Genomic DNA, 26,024 nt, shown 5'->3' with positions numbered 1-26,024 from the left:
ATGGACGTGTTTCATTCTAACTTCCATGTTACTAAAACACTACACCAACCTTCCTCTTAAGTTTTAGCTCCTCTACTCTGCAAGTCCACCTCTGTAAAGCAGTTACCATATGCTCAAATCACAGCTTGCATTTGAGCTTTCTTTACTTACAAGACCTAAACATACACTTAAATGTTTTGCTGAAGAAGAGATGAATTTCCAAGTCATGAACATTTTGGAACCAAAGTCAAAGAACTAAGTCCACTACCTGGATTTGGGGAAATACAAAAGTAGAAGAGCTGGCATGCCTTTAACACTGTCTTTTGAGTCCTTGCTGGGATGAATGTGTGTTTGAAAGGACCAAAAAGAAATGGTAAAATGCCTTCTTGTTGCCCAGAGGTATTTAATACAGCGTAGCAAGGGGAATATAATCAGCATTAAAGTGCTCTTCATAAATAATGGACAATCTAGCTGCTTTTATCTACTCTGCACTTTAAGAAAGTTTCTATTGCTGAATATTTTATGAGCAAAAGGTCATTTATTGTGGCTACAATTCAGAAACTGTTATAAAAAAAATTTCTATGTTGCAACACAATAATAGTGAGTTTTGAGTATCTGAAGAAACATGGGCAGGCAAACTACATATTTTGAAACTACCACATACAAACGAACAGGAACATCTTTGCCCTGAACTGTAACTACTGATTTTTAAGATGCCCAATCCTATTCAGCAATACAGCAGTTAATCTCAAGTGAAGAACAAACTGGAATGTACGCTTTCCTGAGATGTCAGTTCTAGTTTGCATTTCTTAACAAAATACACTGCTGATCACAGGTCATTAAAGATGTGCATCTGTGAAGCCATTTTCAAGAAATCTGCTCTCTGCACATTATTTAAAGGTTTGTTTCAGTACAGCCTTTTAAAATTTCAATTAGAGTTCCACATAAACAAAACCATTAAGGAAACACACCCATGAACAGGTGAATTGTCAAGATGAGTTAGAAGCAACCTTAGCTCTGTCCCCTGTGAATATAAGGCTATGAGGCAATCTTATTGCCACATCCAGAGACAGATGCTCTGTAGGTGTAGATCAGCAAGACTTTAAAGAAGTCAGTCTTGCTACACCTGGTTTCTATCAACTGAAGCACCAGTGCACTTCTCCTTAACCTTTTACAACGTCACACGCCCATGAATGACCACCACGGGAGGCTGCTGCACACCAGCACACCTAGCATGCCAGTGACTTGCAGCCTCAATAACATCAAAACAAGTGGCTTCAAAACATTAACAGCTAACATCTCTAAGCCAGGCCTTTCCTTGGGGAGCTTTTCAGTTTTCTTTCTAATCCCACACTTCCAAACCATAGAGTTACTCTAAAACAAACAAACAAACAACCCCCCCAAAAAAAACCAAAAACCACACACACACACACACAAAACACACAAAACCAACAAACAACCAAAAACCCAATCCAATTATTTTAGTCACAGTCCCCACTTTTAAAAAACAGATAAGGAAAAAGTTAAAACATGAAAGGAGCTATCAGCAGAAGTTAGAAGCAATCAGGACATACAGTACCATAAATGGCAAATCACCTACATACAGCCCCCTGCACACAGACAACAAACCTGTCTGTGGCAAAAGAGGTTTATTTATTGAGTGACTTCTTATGACACAGCAAGGAAGAGCCTGAGACACCACCTCTAGATCAATCATCTTTCTTAGCAACAAAGTACAGTGTAAGTCCCATGGAGTGATGGGACATACATTAAAACACTATGCACAAAGCTGTACTTTGGATTTCAGATATTTTTCTGTGCATTTGTAAAAATAAAATTGATCTTTAGCACTTATTTCAAATAGGCTTACAGCTTTGTTGAGATGATATGTCCCTCCTACATTTACCAGCAGAAAAATTCAGACAGATCTGTCATGCGTGATTTGGCATTAGACACCTCAACTGCAGCAGTAAGGTTATTTTAAGGAGTCGTGTCTGCTACAGTCTGAACCTTACACAACACATTACTATAACCATACATCTAAAACAGTTGCTAAACTTTTTATTTATAGACATAGTGAATGTGATCCTTAATGACTCTGGTTTACTTAGGAGGGTATTCAGCGGTGTACATCATCTCATTTATCTGGATCTGTCAGATATGAACTGTCAATTTGGAAGCTGCAAGAAATGCACAGGTTTTACCCTGGCCCATTGCACAAAGGCAGCTTTTTCCTTTGGTCAATAAATTCTCTCAAAACACTGCATTTAAAAGCTTTGAATGTATCAACCAAATCATACTTTTAAAACAGAACTTTTGATGCCTGTTGCAGGCATCAAGAACCACTGATATCTACAGGATTTCTTGCTGCCTTTTACACTGCACTTCTCTCACTACATTTCACGGACTCGGGTGTAAAGGTAAAAGAAAAAGATTAGTGAAAAAAATTCAAAAGGAACACATCTCTGAGGAAAGCAAGGCCTCCCAGTTGTGCCCCTGCTTCTGCAACAAGAAAATGAAGCTCATGGTAGTGTTTGCCAAAACAGATTGCAGGTTGGATCCAAAACATTATTGATGGGTAATTGAAGTTTATACATATCAATAGAGTTAAACACCAACACTCTAGACTAATGAAGATACAGACATGTTCTTCTGTTTGATAGTATCTAATAATTTGTCAAGGGACTGTAATTGAAGCCAAAGACAGCTTATTACTCTGCATTAAAATACAGTATTTCATATCACACTGTTAGAGTAAATGATACATCTATCATCTGGCATTTAGATAGAGCTTTAGATATCTAAGAGAAAATGGGACGTGTCAGTTTAGATGAGCAATCCCACAAAAAATGACTATGATACTCATACAAAACCAACCTATGGAATAGGTCATGGAATGGAACAATCATGAAGTCTCCCATATCAAATCAACAGATGGGAAAAGAACTGACTTGTCCAGAAATGATGCAATTGCCCTGCTTCATACAGGAGAGAGTCAAAGAACAAGTGTCCATTTCCCCTACTCCACCCTCATCCTTGGTATGCCCCAAAGTAGTAAGAGACAGAAAACAGACATAGTCATTCTGAATGCCAGCGTTCAACTAAGAAACACTTATCAGAAGAAAACTCTTGCATTGAAATAAACTTCAGGTATCACTCAACTCACTGCATGGTTCTTAGAGATTAAACAGGTCAACTTACGTAGCTCTCCTACTTTCAGTATTTCGCACAGCATCTTTGTCAGCTCAATGCTACTTCGGCCAAACGGGCACTCATGTTTGTCTTCTCGACTGCTGTTTTCCAGGACAATCTGAAGGTGGAATCAAAACAGAAAATAATCAGTTTGAAGAATCCATGAGTTGAAACACTATCCACCCCATCCAACATTTACAAGATACACCAGACTGAATTTAGGAAACTATATGTGGAGGCTCTGTTTTCATAGACCTTAGCCTTCCCTGCAGCTAAATAACCTATGTCATTTATGTTACGGCTTCAAACTGAAAGAGAATAGGTTTCAATCAGATATTAGGAAGAAATTCTTTACTGCGAGGGTAATAAGGCACTTGCACAGGTTGCCCAGAGAAGTTGTGGATGCCCCACCTCTGGTAGTCTTCAAGACCAGGTTGGATGGGGCATTGAGTAACCTGGTCTAGTGACAGGTGTCCTTGCCCAAGGCAGTAAGGTTGGAACTAGATGACCTTAAATGCCCCTTCCAAACCAAGCTATTCTATGATTCTATGTCTGAGGCAGTCAGCAACACATAAGCAGTGCTGGTCCATGACCAACTGGGAAGCTTTGCCATTGCTATGCACTGTTGATGTTCTGCACCACCCCTGGCTTGGAGAAACTGAAGTAGAAGCGAAAGAAAAAGAAATAGTTTCATTTCAAATTTGCTGGTTAAAGGAAATTAGATACAATCATTTATAGACATGAACACACCTAGAAGGATCTATAAAACCAAAGTGGGACAGAATTTGCATAGCTGGATTCAGTCTCCAAAGAAGGCTCAAGTGTTAAAAATCAAACTGAAGCTCATGAAGGAAGAAAATGTCCTTATTCTTCTCTCTGCTATGGAAGAAACTTGTGCTCATGGGAACTAGCACTCTTACATCAAGCCCCTGAATGCTGTAAAAACTACTCAAGGAGAGCCTTTGCATTCTCTGTTGAGTGACGCTATAAAATAAATGGGAGAAAATAACTCCTTGCACATTTTTATATGCATTAGTTTCTGCTGTATCCAATACAGTTGACCTAAAGTTTTCTCTGGCACTACAACTAAACAAGAGATTTCACTGCAGATAAAAACAAGTTATAAAAATTATATAGATTTCACTGAAGCAGTGAGCCTGAAAAAAGAGAATATAGAGGCAGGAAAAAACCAAAATGGTCAAAACAGATTTGCAGTAAGAATTGTCTTTGCAGAACAAACTTTCCCACTTCATAAAAAGAAAGAAATGTATCCTAAACAGCTGCTGCATAGCCTGGGGATGAGAATAGAAGAAGAAAATGAATTTCAAAGGTAAGAGATTTTGCCAAGTAACAGAGAACCTCAGAGGCTCTCTAAATTTCCTTCACAAATGGGTGTTTAGACACTGCTATCTGCTTTGCATTCCTCCTTTCTCCTTAGCTTCCATCTTCACAATTTTGTTTGTTTGACGTTTTTTGTTGGTTGTGGCTTTGTTTGTGGTTTTCATTGTTTTAAATCTTTCAATATTTACAGCAAAGAAAGCTTTGCAAAAGCTTCAAGGCTGGAACTTCAACCAAAACCAGGAAGAGAGATAAAGGGGAGGACCAATACAACGCCAGATGCCACTAAAACCTTTCCCTCCCTCCCCAGATATTAGTTTTGACTGTTTCATGTGCAGAAGCCTTCCTTGTGAAGCAGTTAAAAGTGGGAAAAGAACAAAAACCCAAAGGTAAGTAGGAAAGTTATATGCTTCACACAGCATATCAAAGCCTCTTCACCAAGCTTCTATTTCGATCCTACTTTACAAAGGGCAGCCTCTAGCTGATACTCTGCTCCCAGCCCATCTCCCAGGGATGTAAAAAAATGGTTGCTCTCTGTATTGTGAGAAAGCATGATCACTTGGTTTTGTTTTCCAGTGCTGGTGCTGTTTTTTTTAAATTGCTTATACTTCCTACAAAAGATTAAAAAGTTATTAGAGATATGATATATACTTGACCACTACAAATTTTTACTGGCCCTTTTCAACAGGACAGCATCAGAATCATGTTCAAAAGTCTGCCAAGAGGACTTTTCCTCCTAAAAGTTTTGGTTTAAATTACATGTAATTGTTCCATGTCATCTCTGGGTAACAGCTGTACCAAATCAAAGAAAAACCCCTGCTATTTTTGTTTTACATTGCTGCAGCCACTGTTCAAGGAACATGTGAATATGACTTTGTATTCTGGATGAGTCATCCTGCTTCAGTCTCTTTCATGGAGGATAGTGCTGCATTTTTACACCCAAAAGCAGGAACAGTGATAGAATAGCACAAACACAATGTAAAGCTGTGTGTCTCAACACCTCCCTGAGATCTCTTGTTCTTTTTATTACCCTGTTTTATCTCCTGCATAATAAAACATAAAATCTGCATATTGGAGCAGGGTGTTGCTTCGACACAGATTTAGATACAGCAGAGAAACACTGGTAATAAAATCAATGGAGAGGCAAATTGAAAGGGCAAGGGGGAGGGAAAGAGAAGCACTTGGATCAGTATTCCTGCTCGCTTCTGGCAAATGCACTTTGTTGAGTTTCACATTAACCCAACATATTAACATTTCATGAGCACATAAATATTTAATGGTGACACCATCTATGCATATAATGTAAGGCAGAATTACAGCAATCAATAAGAATGCCAGAGAAATAGTTAAGGCACTGTGTATTGCTATACAGCAAATTAAATGGCAATTTGAGTAATCAATATGTAAAGCAGTCTTGAAATGATCCTCAGACATACACTCTGCAAGCAGCAATTTTTTTAGCATTTGCTGTACAAAATAAGGCAGCGCTGCCATGTTACATTTCTTCAAGAAAGGAAGAACGCCCTTTACTGCATCTAAATATCTGTAGGCAAATTTGACAGATATGGATCTTCTGTATGAAATAGCAACAGTAAAAAGGGAAAGAAAAAAAAGAGGCTCTTATAAATACCCAAAGAGAAATAATTCCTAGTCTTGGCAACAGATTTACAACATTCATTATTATATTTGTAATACTCTTTTCGTGACTTCACGACTCATATCCTGTTCCAAAGTAAAATGCTATAAATACAGCTGATAAGGGCATGATTTTAATGTTATTTCCTTTATCACTGGTTGCAGAGGAGAAATAAGCAGTGAATGGACATGTTTACTTCATAAACTGGTGAAAACAATCTCAGGGAAAGAAATTTAACACACAGCTCAAGACTGAGAATACTTTTCTATGCCTATATAAAGCACACTCCTGGCTTGATTCACATTTCTATCACAGAAGTTATTTTACCATGGAAAGGAAGGTAGTGAGGAAGTCGCAAGCCCACACAACCTTCACTCAAACGGAGGTCTATCATTAATGCTCATGAAGTGCCGCACCCTATTATCTTCCTCCTCCTCCCCACCACAAATCCACAATGAGTTGCAGATCCACCAGACATTTCAGAATGAGCAGGTAGCGTGGAGGAATTTTGCTTGGGAAAAACAAACATTTGAAGGCAGAGACCATGGACAATGCGGGGGAAGTTTTGACACCACAGAATTAAAGAATCATTTAGGCTGGAAAAGACCTTTAAGATCATCAAGTCCAACCATTTACCCAGCACTGCTGAGTCTACCACCGAACCATGTCCCTAAGTGCCTCATCTACATGCCCTTTAAATACCATCAGGGATGGTGACTCAACCGCTTCCCAGGGCAGCCTGTTTCAATCTCCCAATCCCAATCTCCCCTGGCACAACATGAGACTATTCTCCCTTGACCAATTGTTTGTTAGCCGGGAGATGAGGCTGACTCCCATCTCACCATGACCTCCTTTCAGGAGTTGTAGAGAACAATAAGGTCTCCCGTGAGCCTCTATTTCTCCAGGCTAAACAACTCCTGCTCCCTCAGCTGTTCCTCATCAGGCTCGTGCTCTAGACCCTTCACCATCTTCATTGCCCTTCTCTGGACCCAGAGAACTTCAATAAAAACAGAACAAAAAGAAAAGAAAATTACTGAGAGAGGGCAGCCAGGAAAAGTCTGAGTCAAACCACGACACAGTGTTATACATTTTCTTGACATTTCTACATGTGAAACTCTGTAGCCTGTTAAGGCGTGGGAATTTGACAGTATCTGTAGTAGAATACAGATCTGTGCAGTTTTTATTAAGTTACCAACATATAACTACATATATGTATGAAACTTAATCCAGCTGGCAGCCAGTCACAAGTGATGTTCCCAAAGGCTCAGTATTGTGGCTGGTCCTGTTTGACATCTTTATCAATGATTTGGATGAGAGGATCAAGTGCCCCCTCAATAAATTCACAGACAACAGCACGTTGGGCGAGAGTGTTGATCTGCTGGAGGGTAGGAAGCCTCTACAGCAGGATCTTGACAGATTGGATCGATGGGATGAGGACAACTGTATGAGGTTCAACAAGATATCTACCAAAGGCACGGCCATAAAATAAATTTAAAAAATTATTTTAAATGTAATTTAATTTAAATAAACAAATAAAACTTAAAATAAATAAAATAAATATATTAAATATAAATATGTGAAATAAGTAAATAAATAGATTTTAAGTTATTTTAAAATTTAAAATAAAATAAATTTAAGTATCACACCAAGATCACAGAGGAACAATGCAAATTCTCCAGGAGTAAAAAACACCCCAAACAAGACACCAACCCCCAAATCAAAAGATTTTCTAACTTTATGGCAGAGTTCATTTATGATTTTCCATTAAATTATTCATTGAGTCTATCACTACCTCAGAAGCACAAAATAGACCCTCAGGGAGGCAGTGGACTAAACTAAGGATTTTCCACACTTGACTACCATGAGCTTAAAAATCTGCATCAGCTTCAGTAATGAAGCTTACATCTGCATCTAAGAGTTAATGACTGTCAAAAGGTAAACTTTTCAAGACAGGTATATTCAAAAGCTTCCTTTTCAAAATCCAGGAGGCTAAAACCACCGGACAGAAATATTTCTCCTTGACTGGGAAGAAATATCGACTTAGCCAGTCCCTTAATCCTTCACATTAAAGATGAAGTTGGCTCAAAATATACTGCCTACAGCAACTCAGACGTAATTCTCAGATTCCTGAACCAAAATAAGAGCTTGGCAATGGAATAGAGATTCATTATGATTAGGAAGTAAATACAAAACTGAAAGGCAATATTCACTATAGTTGCATCAATACTTCTAATAAATCCCCAAGTAGACAATTCAATGAGTGTTGCTGCACTATTAAAAGGAAGCATTTCCAGAGACCAATTTTGTAGTACTATCTAAAATGATCCTGTTTTAATAGAGAACAAGTTTTCTAGCAGTCTGCTGTAGATTAATATCAAGAGGTTCAGAGAACTAGTTAGTAAAGATCATAAAAAACTCAGACCCAAAATTAAAGGTCAAGCAGCATTTTAATATCCAGAAATTGCAGAGATGCTCTTCCTTTTCTTGACACTGCTTTTCCTTTTCCTAAGCCTCCTTATCATATGCGGTAGGCTTCACCATTCCCTTTTCATTTAGATGCTTTAAGTAACTCTAAGAAGCAAGTCCTTAGGATATGCTTCCTGAGAAGGCTAAGAGACTCTACTGCAGTCAGATTCAGTTTCCATTCATCCTTGTCAGCAATTTTGTTTTCTTCCTAAGGCAGCTTGTCATTTGCTTCAGCTTCAGCATCAGTCTTCTTCCAACATCCTTCATTCTGCATTGTCTTCACTGACCCTGTATTTTCCATTTCCCATGCTTCCTCTCTCCCTTATCTCAGTCTTCCTTCACATTCCAGAGTCATTATAGAAATTTCTCATGGCAAAACAAAATAAAGCATCAGCTATTTCTGCCTTCCTCTGGAAGGCACTAGAATTGCAGTTTAAACCAAGATTTGAATGAAGATCCGAGACCTACTACAGATACTGAAAAAGAAGAAAGGGGGCACTGACATGAGAAACACAGATGCTAAGTCATGCCTTACCTGAGAGTCATCTAGTTAGAGGACCACGTTAAGGATCAGATACTGTCTGATACGTGCTTGGACGTGCGCAACTACAAATAAGGACCCGGGGGCTAATCAGCTCATCACATGAGGAAGTGCCTTTTAACCTGCTGCTCCCAAGGAGAACTGCTATCAGACAGCACGGAGTCCACTATGCCAAAGCAGCCAGGAAACAGTGAAACTGTCATACAGGGCAGGAGGGACAAGAAAAGCATCTGATTATGTCATTATATAAGAACATACAGGCAAGAAGGTGAATTCAAACCATCATGGTAACATTATAGCCAGTGTTTGACTCTGCAGCCATAAAACACTTCTAACAGAGACAGCTTAAAATTTCCAAAAGTTGGTTCTCTTCTGGAAAATTATGATGTAGTTTTAAAATAAATCTAGCTCCAAACTATCACAAGCTAAATTTGGACAGTTCCACAGATGCCCATCTAGCAATACATTTTGTTTCTCATACAAACACCTTAGCATGAAGCATGACTGTTTTGGGTTTTTTTATTTTCCATCAAAAATAAATATGCAGTGGTTTGTCTTGAAATAATATGTATCTTCCTCCTTTCCTTGCCACTCCACACAGAATCAACCAAATAATTGTAAAGCATAGTGGTAAGACCCAAGATGAGAAGGCTCAGTTCTCATGTTATCTTCAGAAGCAGCACCAGGATGTGCTCTTCACTTTCCACAGGCACAGGTATGTGACAGTGATTTGGTGTTGATCTGGTCCAGTTTTAAAACTAATGGCCAGGTATTCCTTCTCCTTCCTAATGTCCCACACAAATGTAAGAGAGCAATGCTTTTCCTGCAATTCTCTCCTTGCTCACCTGTGACAGAGGGGGAAGGCAGGAAACTGCAGTATTTGCAGAATATAGCAAATACATATCCTTTGGATCAGGACCTCATTTAGACAACAGCTTCCATATACATGGGAAAGTTTAGGTGTGCTATGAATCGCAAGTGATCTGAACACATCCAGGACTGTAAGATTATCATACATATCCTACTGCACATACTACACAGGGCTGTGCAGAGAGAGCCATGACTCCCTCACAGTTCTCTTTCTCACTCAGTACTAACGTAAGTCTGCGTTTATGCTGCAACCAGCCACTCCAGGATTTTGCCTCTTTACTAGGGACCCTCCCAATTCTGCCATCAGTGATGGAGGCCCTCAGGGTTGTCATGTAAAGCACAGAAATTACGTGATGTTTGGAAAGAAAAAAAAGGCAGGCAGAAAAACACATATATATCTGAGTGGAAGGCAAGAACAGAGAATGGAAAGCCTGGCAGAGAAAAGAGGAGACAAGAACAGTAATAGGCTGGGAACCACTGGGCTTAGGCAATTAGGTCTCATGTGGAAAACTGCGTTCCTTCATGAGACTCACCAGAAAGACTCTTGTGACAAGCTCACGTTTCTCTCTATCTTCTGCAGAACAGAAACAAATTACATCCCTTTTCCTATAATTTTGGGAGGGGGGTGAGGCATGGCAGAAATCAAGCTCAAATTTATTTCAGAAAATACTGAAATTATATGTTGGACTCCTTCCTCATATCCGATCAGGCTAGAATGAGTAGGCATGAGCAGACTTTGTGAATTGGTGGAAGGATGTGTAGGCAGCCTCCTATACAACAACTGCAGGGGTTAGAAAGTATACGGCAGACAGTCTGACTGTGACTCAACCCGTTTAAGTTCTGAAAGGTCTCTGCAGGATGCCAGCAATTTTCCTGCCTGCATCACCGGCACTCACAAACAGCACCTGCTCCTCCAGTTCGACTTCTGAAAGTTTCAAAAGCAAAAGAATTCCCTCCTCAACCTCCCCAAAAGTAGCAACTCAATTAGCTGCAGGGGAAGAATTGTGCCTGCATTGCAACTGCGTGAATAACCAATTTAGCAGCTCAACAAATGTAGGGGAAAGGGGATTTTTTACTAATGACCATAAACCAGCTTCTAATTTTCAGGTAATCAAGGTAATTCTTACTCTCAAGGTAACCAGAGTTCAAATGTTGTTTTGATTTTACTAACTTTTAAAATTTGTTTGAAATACAAGAACAGAAAACTTACAGGCATACCACTTACACATTACTCACAAAAATGTAGTAGAATTGGATCCATTATAAAACATACCAAGAGGTTAGTAAGTCAAACTTTTCAGCACAGATTTCAACCCTGGTTTCCCACTCTGGTGAAAATATTTTATACCAAAAATTTTACATGTAATATCTAACAAATATTTGAATTAAATAGATAAAATCAGTGGGAAAAGGGATAAACGTTCTCTTCTATAGATGAGACATGAATTTCAGGCTACAGTAAAATTATATTTTTTTCTGAGGAACACTTAATTTTTTCCTACACAGATGAAGAGCCTACTAATCTAATGGCAAAGAAATTGGGCATAAACTTGGGCAGCCGGCTGGGCAGAACCCAAAATAGGTGGCTAGCCAATGCTCAGACCCGGAGCTGCTAACTTTATTTGCATTTTCTGCCTGAAGCATCAATCCCTTGTGCTTAAAGAAAATGACAAGACACAGTATGTGTCTTCTGACGGCAGAATCTCACCCAAAAGAAGCAGTGAGTCCTGCTAGAATATAGCTGGTCAGAAACATGGAAGAAAAATATAGACAAGTCACCAACTTGTCAGTCATCAAAAGCAAATTCATTAGAATGAGAAATGTGGATCCCAACAGAGACAACATCATAAAGGACTTCTTTGTGACTCATCTAACTTACTGTGAAATTCAATAATCTCCAAGCAAAATCCTACACTCCCTCCCAGATATACCAGAAGTTATCACTATAGTTAGATGCCTGTGAGGAAAATGTAAAATAAGGGAATATTTCAAGGGTAGTACATTAGAGGCTAAGGTGTAGTTGCTGTAAAATCAGTTTACCCAGTGGCATCTGCTCTTTCTGCCTGGAAACACTGTTAGCAAAGATGAATGGCAGTACACTCCCAACTGGAGTGGTAGCTTTGCTTTTGCTGCCTGCTATCACGAATGCCTGAATGAACACTAACTGCAGATACAGGAGTCAACTTATCAAAATTGCAAAGCTATGTTTCTAGAGAGGCAATCCCAGGCACGAACATGGCACATTTAAACACAGGAAAACAACTACCAATTTTTACTTTTTGGGTTACAAATAAAAGAAGTGTTCAGTTTGGTTCCTTTAGCTTACATTTCACCCCAAATTAAGTATGCACCATTATTTTACATCAATATTAGCAATCACTGAAGTGCACGTGTTCAAAAAATAAAGGGAAATGAATACACACCAACAAGCATATATGCATACAAAATATTTTGGTTTCATATATTTATACCTCTCTCCTCTTTCTATCTTGAAAACAAAATTGATCTGAACAATCTTGCACCACAAATTCTTGAGCAAATCAAAGACAAAGCAGCAATAAATGAAAATAGTAATAGCAATGGTGGCATAATAGTATTTCCATGGAAAGGTTTTTCCTCAGACACTCTTTACACTCAGAAGAGTTCTAAAAGCACACTGCTACGAGTAACCAGTAACAAAAATTTCAAGATATCTGTACTGAAAAAAGTCTGTCTTAAAGTTAACTTATAATTTTATTTTTAAAATTAGTAAAACATAAAGCTGAAGTAGTTTTGGAAGCAAACTGAAACTGGGGGGACACATGACTTCTCTGCTACAAAGGAACAAAAAAAATTATCTGTCACAAAGCTTTATTCCAATCATTTTCTTCACTGTTAATTTTAATTATACACACTGACTGCCCTATAATTATGGAGCTTGGGAAGCTGCCAATTATTTCCTGTGGAAAATTTTAAAATTTCTTTCAGAAATTCAATATTACTTCCATCAATGCATTCCAAATACTATGTGATGACCTTCTAAAAGTCAAGCCTCTGATGATAGTGACTGATTATTAAAGTGGAATGTGAAAAAAGCCAATGCATATCAGTCATTGATAGCACCAGACAATTAATTAAAAAAGAGAAAGAAAAGATAACTCAACAGGAAACTAATTTAATAGGAAGCTTTTTAAAAAATTCAAATGATAGCTAACAACACGCAGTCAAAGAAAACATGTTTGTTTTTTTCCTGTTCGCTAAACAACTTTCCTGCTGGAGGCTCCAGTCATATTGAATAGCAAACAAAATCCTGAGATTCAACATCCGTTAACTCAAAGTCTACATAAACACTCTGTTTATCTCAAGGAAGACAGCATGTAAAGAAAACATATTACTGCAATCTCAGGAATAAGTATGCAACAGGAAAAAGGTGAATGAGAGTAGTGGATTGTGGGTAAGTAGGTAAAAAAGAATAAAACGGGAGAAAAAAATTGTGATTATTTTTGTTTCCTCCTTCACTATGTGACACCCATATTTTCACCCTGAAATGCCTTTTGCTTTTAAGATGTAGAGTTACCCATCTGCTCCACTGCCTTCACACCCATATTCTTCAACAAATTGCAATTAGATTTACTCTTCTTACTTTAGTTTACTAAAGTACATTACTCTTCTACTGGTCTTTGAAACCCCCAAATGTTTGCCAGTCCCCAAAAGGGCACTTCAGTTTCAGACATTCTTCCCACCTAACTAATCTATTTATTACACAAATTACTCCTAAGCAGAGTCATTTACAGGAGGCAGAAAAAGGAATGAAAAGGGAAGAGATTACTTATTGACTGTATTATCTTCTAACTTCTGTTTTTCATTAATACAAGAAGATAACATAACTAGGGTCACGCAGCTGGGGCATCATAAGAAAGTGGCAGGTCAGGCTGCAGGGAATTGTGCTGCCCATTAAAATGGGCAATACACTCAATATGACTTCCTGATAGTGTCTCCACTTAATACATCACATTCTGTCAGGGAAAACTTTATATATTCCAAGTTCATGTCAAACCAACTCTGGGTTTCAGACTCAATTTCTAATTACTGCATAGAAGAGATATTATCTCATTTGGGGGCTTAGGAATTAACCTATGGCACAGGAGTCAACTGTATTGCAAAGGGCCAAGTTGAAACTAATCTGTCCACCTAGGATCCAAAATATTTCCTATTATCAACAATGAAAAAAAGAGAAGAGCTTGTGTCAAACAAGTTTCTCAGTATGCAAGTAGTACTTATAGCTAACAACTTCTTGAGGAAATTTTAGCTTGATCACAGGAGAAATTCGTTAGGACACAGGAACAGAAATATATCTAAAAAAATAAGTAAAGTCAACAGGCTTTAGAAGTAGAGCAAACTGATGTTGTGGGAGCTTTGGGAGCCAAAGGTCATGAAGGAAAGGTAATGTTAGAAGTAAAATAAGGAACTCAAAAAAGAAACAGCCATGTCAGGGCCCACAGGAAATGACTGTACACCAGCTAGTAAGTCAAGGAGATGAAAAGATAGAAAGTAGGTGTCTTTTGCAATCAAAGACTATCAACGCTGTAGGACTTGCACAACATGGCTCATCTCAGAGGTGTTCATATCGCACCAGCAATGCAAGTATAAACACTAAGTAGAACTCCTCAGGAGTGGTGGATAGGCTAACATACTCCCAAAGCGAGTTTATAGTTTCTAAAGCAGCTTTAGGCAAGCAATTGAACCTTAGAATACCTCTGTAAGGAAGTTCTAGTGTATGTGTACTCTTTCTTAGATGGGAAATACACGAGGTACTCAGGCACTCTCGCAACAGGAACCAGGTAAGAATAAAAACAGGCATCTCAAAACAACAAAAGGTCTCAGTAATTCAGCAGCTAAAGTACTGCATTATAGAAACAGAGCTGAGCCAGCAACAAAGTTCCTTCTAAGGAGTGGCTAATTACATGCTTCACTGAATCCAGTTTTTAAGACAGCATTTACAACGTGAAAATGAAAAATAAGAAAAACCTGGGAGTTGACAGAAAAACTCTATTTCAATAGAATTTCTGTCCTCTTTAATTTTTTTCACGCTCTTTAAAACATGACTCATTTGGAAGCACTGGCTACCTCTACTAAGTATATTCTCTAAACTTAGAATTTTCAAAAGAAGCCTATGAAGTAGCGCAGTCCAGATCTTACCAAATTTTATTGAGAAACAGTAACCAATTCTTTTTTATAAACAAAAACACTATTCGGCATAGTTTATCCAGAAAACATACTCTTTGTCCAGAATGTGAAATAGCCACTCAGGGGCTTATGGGGATTGATAAATACTGTTGTATTGCATACTAACACAGTGTCTTTTTTAAGAGTTATTGCTAGATTCAGACTGAGGAGAAAGACCTATGTAAAGAGCAAATCCTACAATCTTACGGTCTACTATTATGTCCATGGATATTGGCAGGCCCTTTACAAACCTATCAGAACTTTGACACCAATTTGAACAAAAAGCAGATGATAATGCATACTAAAAGCTGATTTTTAACTTTTAGCGGAAATGATTGGAAATGTCTCCTTGCTATACACAAATGTCTTTAAGCAGGTCTGCATGTGCACTTTTTCTTGGGGAGTTAAACCATCCCTATGATCTCCAGTCACTGACATTCTGGACTATCCTCTACTCCCATCTGTGCTTGCCAGGTTTATGCTTGGCAAATACTTGATTTCAATAAAATTCAGGAAAGGTTGTTCTCTTCAGAGGCAGGTATTATTTAGCTGTATGCCTCTTCTCGTAAGGATGCAACATAACTTGCTCTAACTACCTTTGAAATAACAAATGTAGGAAGTGGAGTGGGCAGGGGGCAGGAATGGGTTATGCAAGTGACTCATGATACTTTTGTATTTTACTCTAAGCATGACCTCACCTACAGCAGTAGTTTTAGTGGAAACATCTTAACTCTGAGGACATTGCCAACTCATTTATCTGTCAAGGCATTCACTCATCAAAGCCTTCTTTCCACAAAATCCCCAACAGTTTTTGGTAGACTTCGAGCAGGTCAGAGAATACTACACAATTACTAATTTCTAAGCTTATCACCATCCATTATGCATCTGACAAAGGCACAAGTTCATTTCCCTTCTCTTTGCAGGTCTAAGCAAAAAGTAGTATTTGCAAAAAGTAGTATCTATAACATTTGACTCAGCAACGACAGACTAGATGTACAGCTTTCTCCCAAAGCTTTTACAGACTTATATCATGTTTTAGTGTCATGTGGTTCACCTTCCTGTTGTTAATAATACCAGGATTTTGAACCTCCTCAACAAAGTCAACTGTAAACAGTGCATCGTCACTGTGAACAGGCAACCACAAAAATCTCAACAATAAGAAACCTTACCCGTATGTAAGCATCCTGGTGATGTTTAGCAAAGTACAGCATGTTGTCAAGGGCCAGCATTCCTGGAGGGGTCTGCGTGAAATCCATCGCTGGGTTTACATGATTCTGTAAAAAGATGGCAAGATCACTCAGTTAGGATCTTTACATAAGCTGTCAGCTCCCCAGTGATGAGCACCATGTTAGCATGCTCTGTCAAGAAAGTTCAGCAACAGAAAGTTCTTAACAAAGAAATGGTCCATGCCCAGAAAGAACTTAAAAGCCTATGAAGTTGTCATGTTAATAATTCACTTCCATAGCTATGGAATGGAATTTCCCAAAGGTTGAATGCTTCAGAAGTGCAGATCTCCAAGTCTTTCATGGTAGATAGACTCCTTGGTGGTACTACAGATTAAAAGTACATAAAAATGCAAATATTTGAGCAAACAGACACATTTATATAACTGCTATGGAACTATTTCAAATAAACATCAAAATGGAGAAAAAACCTACCATACTAAATAGCTATATTAAGTCTACTGGATTTTGTGGACTCCTGAAGACAAAGGGCCCCAGAGAAAACTTTATGAAATTAAATAGATTCACCTTGTGGAATTCAGGTACCTTTTTTTGTTACGTTCTGAATCTATAAATTTCAACTATAGAATTAATGAACGAACATACCAAATACAACCAGAACTCATTAGCTTCCACATGCACCTACATATTTCAAATATTTCAAATGTTCAGTTTCACATACTATATGAAAAAAATACATTTGCTCAAAATATTCATTAACCCGGATGATCTTTTGATTGGATGGAATTAAATGTATATTTGAACAAGTTTTATGCAGTTCATGGTTCAGATGTGAACATTTGCCTGGCTTCAGCACAGAAGTTGCTCAGAAATACAAAGAAGATTATGTCTCCATCAAAAAATGCCTCTCTTCTGCAATGCTCTTTTATCAATATCACCTATGCAATGTCTCCTGCTCCACTCATCATTCTGACACAAAAAGATTTTCCTAGCTGCTTTGCAATGGTATTTCTATTCTGCAAGACCCAGCTGACAGAGACTTTAAAAGTGCATTTACTACCAGAAAACTGGTAGAGATCAGCACAGATTTCTGCCATTAGTCTGTTTCTGCAGTGTGCTCAGGGTCTGATCCACCCACCTCACTGACAAAAGCATGGGTTTTACTACTTTTTCTTCTGTTGAGTCTGTCAGGCCATAAAGAGGTAGAAATGTGAGATTTCACTTTCTTGCCTATTTTATCTTTAGATATATCATAGGTTGGTTTTAGCTAGTCAATAATTCATCACCACATAAAAGATTAGAAATAGTAGAAAGCAAAAATTATACATTAAGATGCCTGCTGCAACTTTAAAAGTAGACAAAGATGGCTGAAGATGGCATGCACAATGTACATTTCCAGCTTAGGAGAACCATTGTACAAGCAAAACAATCATAGCTTCATTATTTGCAATAGGGAATCAAGAGGACATCCAGAATCTTAGATTTTATATGGAAATATCTACGCAGTAGGTATTGCAGAAGGGTGGTAGTAGTCTAGAGCGGGAAGACAATGGCTTACTGAGTTGTATTTTCCCAAAACTCCTTTTTTTCCAAGCTGGGTTTTTGTTTGTTTGTTGTTTTTTCCACTTTTATCCGAATGACGGACAAAAGCACTTCATGGCTATTTCCCCAACTCAAACTTTCATCTTCCACATTGATGCATTTATCAGTCAGAACACTTAAAATCAGTACAAAACTGCTTCAAAAACATCACAAGCCCAACAGACTTCAGCTTCTGGGAGAGGAAAACTTTTCTTTCTACAATTTTCAAGGGGCCCCTGGTGGTCTAGTGGTTAGGGTGTAGCACTTTCACCGCTGCAACCTGGGTTCGATTCCCAGCCCCCCGGGCAGATGGAGCTCGTTAGCCCTGTAAGGCCATCCATCTAAGAGAAGGTCACTCTAAACAAACCTACGTCCTGGGGACCTCACTGCCACTGTCCAAGCTTGCTCGGCCCCGGCAGATGAACCTCAGGATTAAAGGGTGGGCTCAGTTCAGCGCAAGCTGTGTCTCACCTAAAAAATCCACTGCGCGGGCTCGAAGGGTTAATGACCTTTCCCAAATCTTCGCTCGCGAAGACTGGCCATACATACAATTTTCAAACATTCCAAAAAGTGCATTTTAAGAGAGGTTGAGTCCAGCAGACACACAAATGTTCACCTGTATACCCATGCTTCGTCCCCCAACCCACCATGAATATCTAAGCCAGTCCTTTTATGCATTTGAAACTACATTCATTTTGGCCATAAAGTGCATGTTCTGGGGAACACCACTTGATACTTAGCTGTGTCATGAGGCACATTTCCTTGGGAAAGCTTTTGGGAACCATATGAAGCACCAGTCAACAGAGAATCCTACAGCACCAGTTTTACAATGCCTTTTGTAAGCAGAACTTCAGCATAGGGCTGAACACACACTCTTGGCTCCCATGTTATAGCACAGGTAGGGTGCACTTGGATAAATACCTGACAAGCAGAGAGAGTACCCATCTACCTTACTCCAGCAATTAAAATACTAGTACTCATTTCACTGGTATTTACAATGTTTAAATAAAAGTAGGATACTTTTTTAATGCTTTTTTATAGAAAGGCTGATCTACTGTTGCTTGAATAGTGCTTTCCTTCCACATCTCAAATTTCCCATTCTACATCTCAAATTTTATAGAAACTAAATACAGTGAGAGCATGAGAAATCTCATCACGTTTAGTATGAAAAACTTATTTTGTCTCTTATGATTACTACTAGTTCTATATGCAACCAGAAAAGTGATCTCTCCGTCACTTCTTACTTTTTCTCCATGTCACACCTATAAACCCAGCTATTTTTAGCTGTTTGTTTTAAAAGTTTCTGGATCCCAGGATAACTAGGGCTTGATCTTCAGCTCTGTCAAGTCAAATAACTGGAGTTGATAATACCTGAGGATCCACAAGACAGTTCTGGTATGTGAGAGACGATACATTATCTTCAATTATTCTTCAAATTCAAAAGAAATGTCAGACACTTTGTTCCCTTTCTCCTTTCTCCCTCCCCCTAAAATCATCTTTTTCTTAACATGATGAATGTTTGTGGTTGCAATATTAACTTATTGAGAGTGGGTATGGAACGAGATACAAAGCTAAATTATCTAAAATGCTATAGTGAATAATTCAGAAGTATGCAAACACTCCCACCTACAACATAATTTATTAAATATACAGAACACAGTTCTTCAGACATATTTGTTGCATCTGTTTAGTACAAAATCTATGGCACTTTTCTCTTTATAAAAAGCAAAGAGTAAGAAATACAAATGGAACAGATTTGTTACGTCAATTTTTTCAGATAATTTTTTATTTTTTCCACTAGGCTGAGTAATAACTACGTATCTTTCAGCTTCAGCATCTGAGCAGTATTAACTGCTTACGCTCTTATGCCATACATGTTAATATACCAAAAGATTCAGCAAGTTGTTAACCAACATAATAAGATACTGTGGAAACAAATATTCATCCTTTTGGACAAGATGTAAACCCAAAATTAAAAAAAAAAAAATTAAAAATCATGTGGCATGTTTCACAAGATGACAGCTATTCTGGCTAAATCCCAGTGCAGTAATTATTTCGGAGAACCTAGCATTCTCATGCAGTCCTGGCTGTGTAAAGCTTTCTTCTCTGTCCTGAATGGCTTCACTGTCCTACTTTTGGCAATCTCTGAGGGATGTATAGATTTCAGTTGTAAGAACACGTCCTCACACCGAGATGCCTAATCACAGAAATGGTGTACTGTCCGTAACTGTTAATGGAATAAGTACTGCTCGTTCCTTATATTATTCCTAACAACAGTATCTTCCATGTGAATACGCCGAAGCACAGAAACCATTTATTTTCCTGCATTCCTAGGCCATTAACATACAAATTTATTTCTGTCTTGACAAATACTGACAGCTTATCACAGATTTTGCACCAGTGCGATGTGCAGCCATGTAAATCAGTTGCCAAACCATGCTAGTTTGTCCTGAGTAGGTGCTAGACCCATTAATAGCTGTTTTCCCAATACCAAAGCAGCTCAGGGGAAACCCTATTCTGAATGACTAACTTCTGTAGGTTGACATAACAAAAACATATTAGAAGTTTCCAGGGAAGAATCAGGACTGTAAAAGAACTGATTATAGAAAAACCTCAGAACATCTGAAGACTCCAATTTAAATGGTGTCATTCTAAATTGAACCCTCTCAAAAGTGGTCGTGTTTTTTTCTGCAAAAAAAGGAACAATCCGTCTTCCAAGATAACACCAGGGACAGCAATCTCTTTCTCCTGTCTTCAATTACTTGCTTACTCATTTTCTAATTCCTTTTAAATCTAAACCATGGTTCTGTGGGCTAGGAAGGAAAGCAATCACCTACCTGGTTCTACAGCACCTATGCAAAAACTTTCCCTGGATCAAATGAAGAAATCATAGTACGTACATGGATGTTTGTTCCTAAGGACTCAGGACCAGGAGAGTGGGAGCTTTTTGAGTTATATTCACAGTGAATTACGAATTGATACACTTAGGTTGCAAGTATCAACAAGCATACAACATCACCATTTACCCCTTCCCTAAATAAACCTGAAGCTTTAAATGCAAAATGTTCCCATCTGTTCGTTTACACAAGAATTACAAATAAGAAAAAATGCTACATTAAAAAAACACAACAACATTTCTGCAGAGGTAGTCAGCTAAAACTCTTAATGAGGAAATAATTTTGTCCTTTTATTTAACAATGCTATATTCAAAGAGATGATGATGGTGCACACAACTTCCACCATCCCATTTAATGAGATACAAGACTGACTCGGGAATTTTCAACCTTTATGTATTCAATGAAGGTAAGAACTAACAGATTTGTTTTTCTCTTGATAGCTCTTTAAATATGAAATTGGGCTTTTTTTTCCCAAAGCCTATTTTTTAATTTTCCAACAGAACTCTATGATAGAATGAAAATGTATCTGAAGGATCCCTGAATTAGTAAATAAACAAATAAATAAATAACCTGCCTGTCTAACGCAAGTGAGGAGTATCAAAAGCTCAGCAACTGCTGTATCTTTGAAAGAATATGCAGGAAGTAATTTAAGATACTTTCAGTGCAAGTCATTTAAATCACATTCCCACCACACATAAAGAACTTCAGTATATTTCTACTGGATATAGTTCTCATGAAGACTTACAAACAATATTTTCATACAATGATGGTAGTTTTTCCTTTAACTAACACATTTTTAGCTCTTCTCAACTTTGTGTTGAGGCAAATATTTGGCCATTTCTACCAGCTTAAGTTTTGATATTTTTGTTGTTGTTTTTGTGACATTTTTGCAATACATATTATTAGACTACAAATGTTACCTTCTAATAATAAAACTCATTCCAATTTATGTAACATGTTAAGCAATAGACCTTCAGGATCAAGTTTGACCTCATCAATATAAAACCAACCTTCTTAATATCAAAGACATTGTATGTACAATCTGCGCATACTTTGCCCTATGAAAGTTTTAAAAAAATTATTATTTGACTACTGTATTCCCTTAATTCATTGAGCTACTGTGTAATCTAATGTAAAGCACCAGAGAGTTCTATGTAAGTCACCACCAGAAATCTGTCCCCGTCACGAAAGGATGCTATGGTGGTCAAAATTGCAAAAATCTAAATGTTAGGGTAGTGCAATTAAATCAGCTAAAACCACCAGGTAGAACATAAGTGCATGTCAAAAGACAAGCACTACATATTTTCAGTCATGAATAAATTACACGTTATAAAGCAAGACTAAGAGCTCTTGCATAATTCTTTGTATTTTGCACACGCCTGTATTAGGGATACCTATATTACACAAACCTATATTACATTCAGCTAATGCTTTGAATTCCAAAATCTTAAGCCCAAGGGACTGCCATTATTTTGAAAGCCTAGAAGAACACAAAATGAGTGCTATAACTTAAGAGTGACCACGTCTTGTCCAATGCATGACAACGATGAGCCACCTCTCAGGCTTTAGTTTAGTTAACAAGGGCAGACTTTAGAGTTAGATACATATTTAGCACTTCACAGATTGCTGACTTATTACTGAAGTAATGCTTTCTGGGCAAATGTAGTTATCAAGCAGTAACAGGTCTCTTTCAGGGATATTTAGAATGAATCAATGGGACATGGCCTTTTTAATTACATTTTTTAGCGTGGAAAATTACTTCCAGATATCTCCCCATATCCACTGAGTTTACAGAATAACTGAGTAAGCTGTCAAATATCCACTTGCACATATAGCTAGACTGGGTCAAGAAACTAAAAGTCATACTAGTTTATTATTATTCCAGATATTTAACAGCCAGATCCTGCCAGATTTCCTGTCCTACACTTTTGGGCAAAGTCAGTCCACTTTAGATTGCTGCTGGATGACACATGAGTTAATCCAGACCGTTTTCACTGCAGGGAACTAGGGACCTTTCCCATGAGACTTTCTAGAGGCCCAGCTGAAAGCACATGAGGCAGGTGTCCCTCCAGCCAGTGCTGCTGGAAAGCAACCAAGGGCTACAGCTTTTCAGATAACTCCAGCTCTTACAAAATCATGCTGAAATATATTACCCACATCCTGGCCAGCAAGATATTTTCATAATGTTTGAACTACAACACTCATGAAATACACCAGGAAAAACTGGCATAGAGCATTCTCAACCTAAAAAGAGCTACTGTTATAAATATAGGCTTTTTTATGATTTCAGAATGTGCAGGAGATCAACTAGTTTAATTTTACCAGTGTCATTAAAGCAGCTTGCCTTCTCTACACATATAGGATCTAAGGCATGAATTCCCATCCTGCCCAGCAGGAGAATTATCAAGCTAGCAAGATGACAGTCATGTGAGAAAACAGTGTGAACAATGCTAGCAGGAAGAGCAAGCCAAAGAAATTAATCCATCTACACTACAAATAAACGCAGATTAAATGTTTGCAACGAGACAGAAGTCATGCATGCCAGAAACAAAATCTGCCTGAGTAATTTTATTTCTGTGAGTCCTATCAGATGTGTCAATTAGTTAGACTTAGTGTTCCTAAGTCTAATTTTGGCATGAAAAGCTTTTTTTGAATTTAGGTAAGCTTAATGCAAGTGAAGGAAGGTACACTGTGACTTCCACTCATTATTTAAGCATAATGGCATAATGGCTCCACAATTAAGAAGAAATTCAGAGCACTTCAACAGACTTTTTTATAAAACTTAAGGAAAAGATAAAAAATAGCTAACGAGTGTGCAAAAATATATATTTTAGCATATGGACAAAACACTTGAATTGCACTGACTATCAACAAGAAAAAAAATATATTTCCAGACCCCTTTTTTAAGTAAAAAGAAAAGTTCAAAACCAAGTTGTGCCAAATCTAGGGCTGCTTGAATCAGATTTTTCTAAGCATAAGATTACAGAGAGAGCATATTTTTGATTGTTTTAGTTACACTCCAGGCAGTTCTATCTAAACTATTTTGACATAACATTTGCTTCTGTAATTTAAGGTGCATTAATTTAAACAACTTTCAGTTGTGGTTTCTTTTATAGAAAAATTACTTAAATTATAAGCAATCAATTAAGATCAGGGTAAAAATAATCACTAGAACTTTCCTGAGGATGTGTATCTACAGGGAACCCACATGTGAAGCAGCCCACTTAATTGATGCATTTGCCTCTCCCTTATGTCATCCCTCAGAAGACTTGAATGAAATTCTGAATGGGACCCTTCCTGCTGTAACAATTGTCATCTCCAGTAAAGGAAATGATGCTTATGTACTATGGTAGGCACGGCACAACCACAGAACAAAAAGACTGACACTTCATTTGTGCAGTGAATTTTACTGCCCTTGGAATTTCATTAATATCAATGACTGCGGTGGCTGAGGACATCCCTGCATCCTTACCATCTGTGTTGCTTTGAGAACAGTGAGCTTTGCAAGGAACCTAAAGCCAATGCCAAATATCAGAAAGGTAAGTTGGGATAGATCTTGCTCTCCTTTTAGGTACTTCTGTAAAAAGGTTTCACATTTTTCTTTTTCAAGCAAGCTAGCTAAAACAGCTCTCATGTGCAAAAGGAAAGGCTCAGGCTGCATTTAGTTCAAATAAAGAGTACAGAGAAGTCAGCCCTGTGTCTCAGAAAACCCCAGTTCAAAATGAATCAGCTATGTGAACCTACTGGCTGCCTGGCAGCCAGATAGAGCAGCTGTCTAAATTTAAAACAGAAAACTCCATCCCAGAGCTCCAGGAAAGAGAGCTGAAATGTCGTCTGCGGCTGGGCATACAGACTTGCAGAACTGGATGAAAAAGCCTGCTACCACTTTGGAACCTGTTGTTCACACACTGACACTTTGTTTATTACCTTGTGACCAAGTTATAAACTTCTAGTAACCACAGAGAACAAGCTGAAAACTGATCTACAGCAAAGGAACTGTCAACATATATGATATTTTAAATACCTCAGGATGGACATACCCATGTACAAAATTACTATCTCTGCAGTCAAATCTTCCCCCTGTTTGAGTACAAACAGCCAAGCTTTGTAAAAGTCAGGGACAGGTTTGGAGTCAGGACCAATGTCTCCTAAAACCTGTGAGTCCATATTTCTATCTTAAGTCAACAATATCCTGTGCCCATTCTATAGGATAACGTCATCTGTCCTCAATAGCAAGGTAATTTAAAAAAAAAAAAAAAAAAATCATTGGATCTATTCATTAGGAAATTTCAATTTTTCTTTTCCTCCCTCTACAAGAATGTGGAGCTCTTGTGACTCACTCTGCAAAATGCTGATATGTTTTGTAATTAACACTGAATTTACACAGTTTCCCAAAACTACCATCATTAAGCAAGGGTTTGTCTGGAGTCAGCTATCCAAGCCAAGCCTTGTGAAACAGATGAAGCTCACACTACAAAAGAGGAGAGATGTCATTATGGCTGATCAGTTTTGTGAGGGCTGTTTCTTCATCTTATTTTTTTGTATGCAAATTCTGAGGCATGCAGGGTACATAATATCCAGAGAAAGATGTCCAAGATCCATCTCTAGGGGACAGAGTCAGAATACAATTCTTCTGTTACGATACACTTGAAGCAAACTACTCAGCCCAGCTACATTCAAATCTATGGAGCTTGCCTGCCCCCACGAGTTTATAACTGGGATGCATATAGTAAATGAGCAGCAAACAAGAAAACAATTGGATAAACAACACATAGTATATAAAAAATACGCCATAAATTCAATGTTCCCTTGCACCTAGTTTTAAATTAGTACATTTCCATTTGTATGTGGATTTTCTTCAATAGAAGCATGCTTTTTCAAATCACATTGAGTTTAAGATTTTTATTTTACAATTTCACAATTAAAAATACTGGAAAGGTATAAAAATACTTTAAAAAACTTTTCTTCTCTCTTTGCAAAACAATTTTCTTCATTAAGAAAATTATTTAAAGGATGATTCCTTCCACGGATATTTATAACAAGCACAAAATCATCCAATAAAGTATTAAAAAATCAAAACAGAAGGATTGATGTTACACAGAGTCAGTTCATTCACACTCACCAACATACAACTA

At 37.9% G+C, this 26,024-nt stretch overlaps 1 protein-coding gene across 3 annotated transcripts in view; it reads right to left on the bottom strand.

The window, feature by feature from the left end:
* ELMO1 (engulfment and cell motility 1) overlaps nt 1-26,024 on the bottom strand; it is a 315,174-nt gene that overhangs the window by 150,659 nt on the left and 138,491 nt on the right. For all 3 annotated transcript variants that reach the window (XM_017823374.1, XM_017823383.1, XM_017823392.1), the window contains 2 exons: nt 16,397-16,501; nt 3,181-3,289 (listed from right to left, as the gene is read on the bottom strand). In XM_017823374.1, coding sequence (XP_017678863.1) covers nt 3,181-3,289; nt 16,397-16,501 — 214 coding nt within the window. The remainder of the gene's footprint in view (nt 1-3,180; nt 3,290-16,396; nt 16,502-26,024) is intronic.

This window comes from Lepidothrix coronata, unplaced genomic scaffold, assembly GCF_001604755.1.
Source record: "Lepidothrix coronata isolate B3197 unplaced genomic scaffold, Lepidothrix_coronata-1.0 Scaffold3, whole genome shotgun sequence".
NCBI lineage: Eukaryota > Metazoa > Chordata > Aves > Passeriformes > Pipridae > Lepidothrix > Lepidothrix coronata.
Note: the sequence above shows the minus strand (reverse complement) of the source record. Positions and strands in the feature narration are given on the sequence as shown.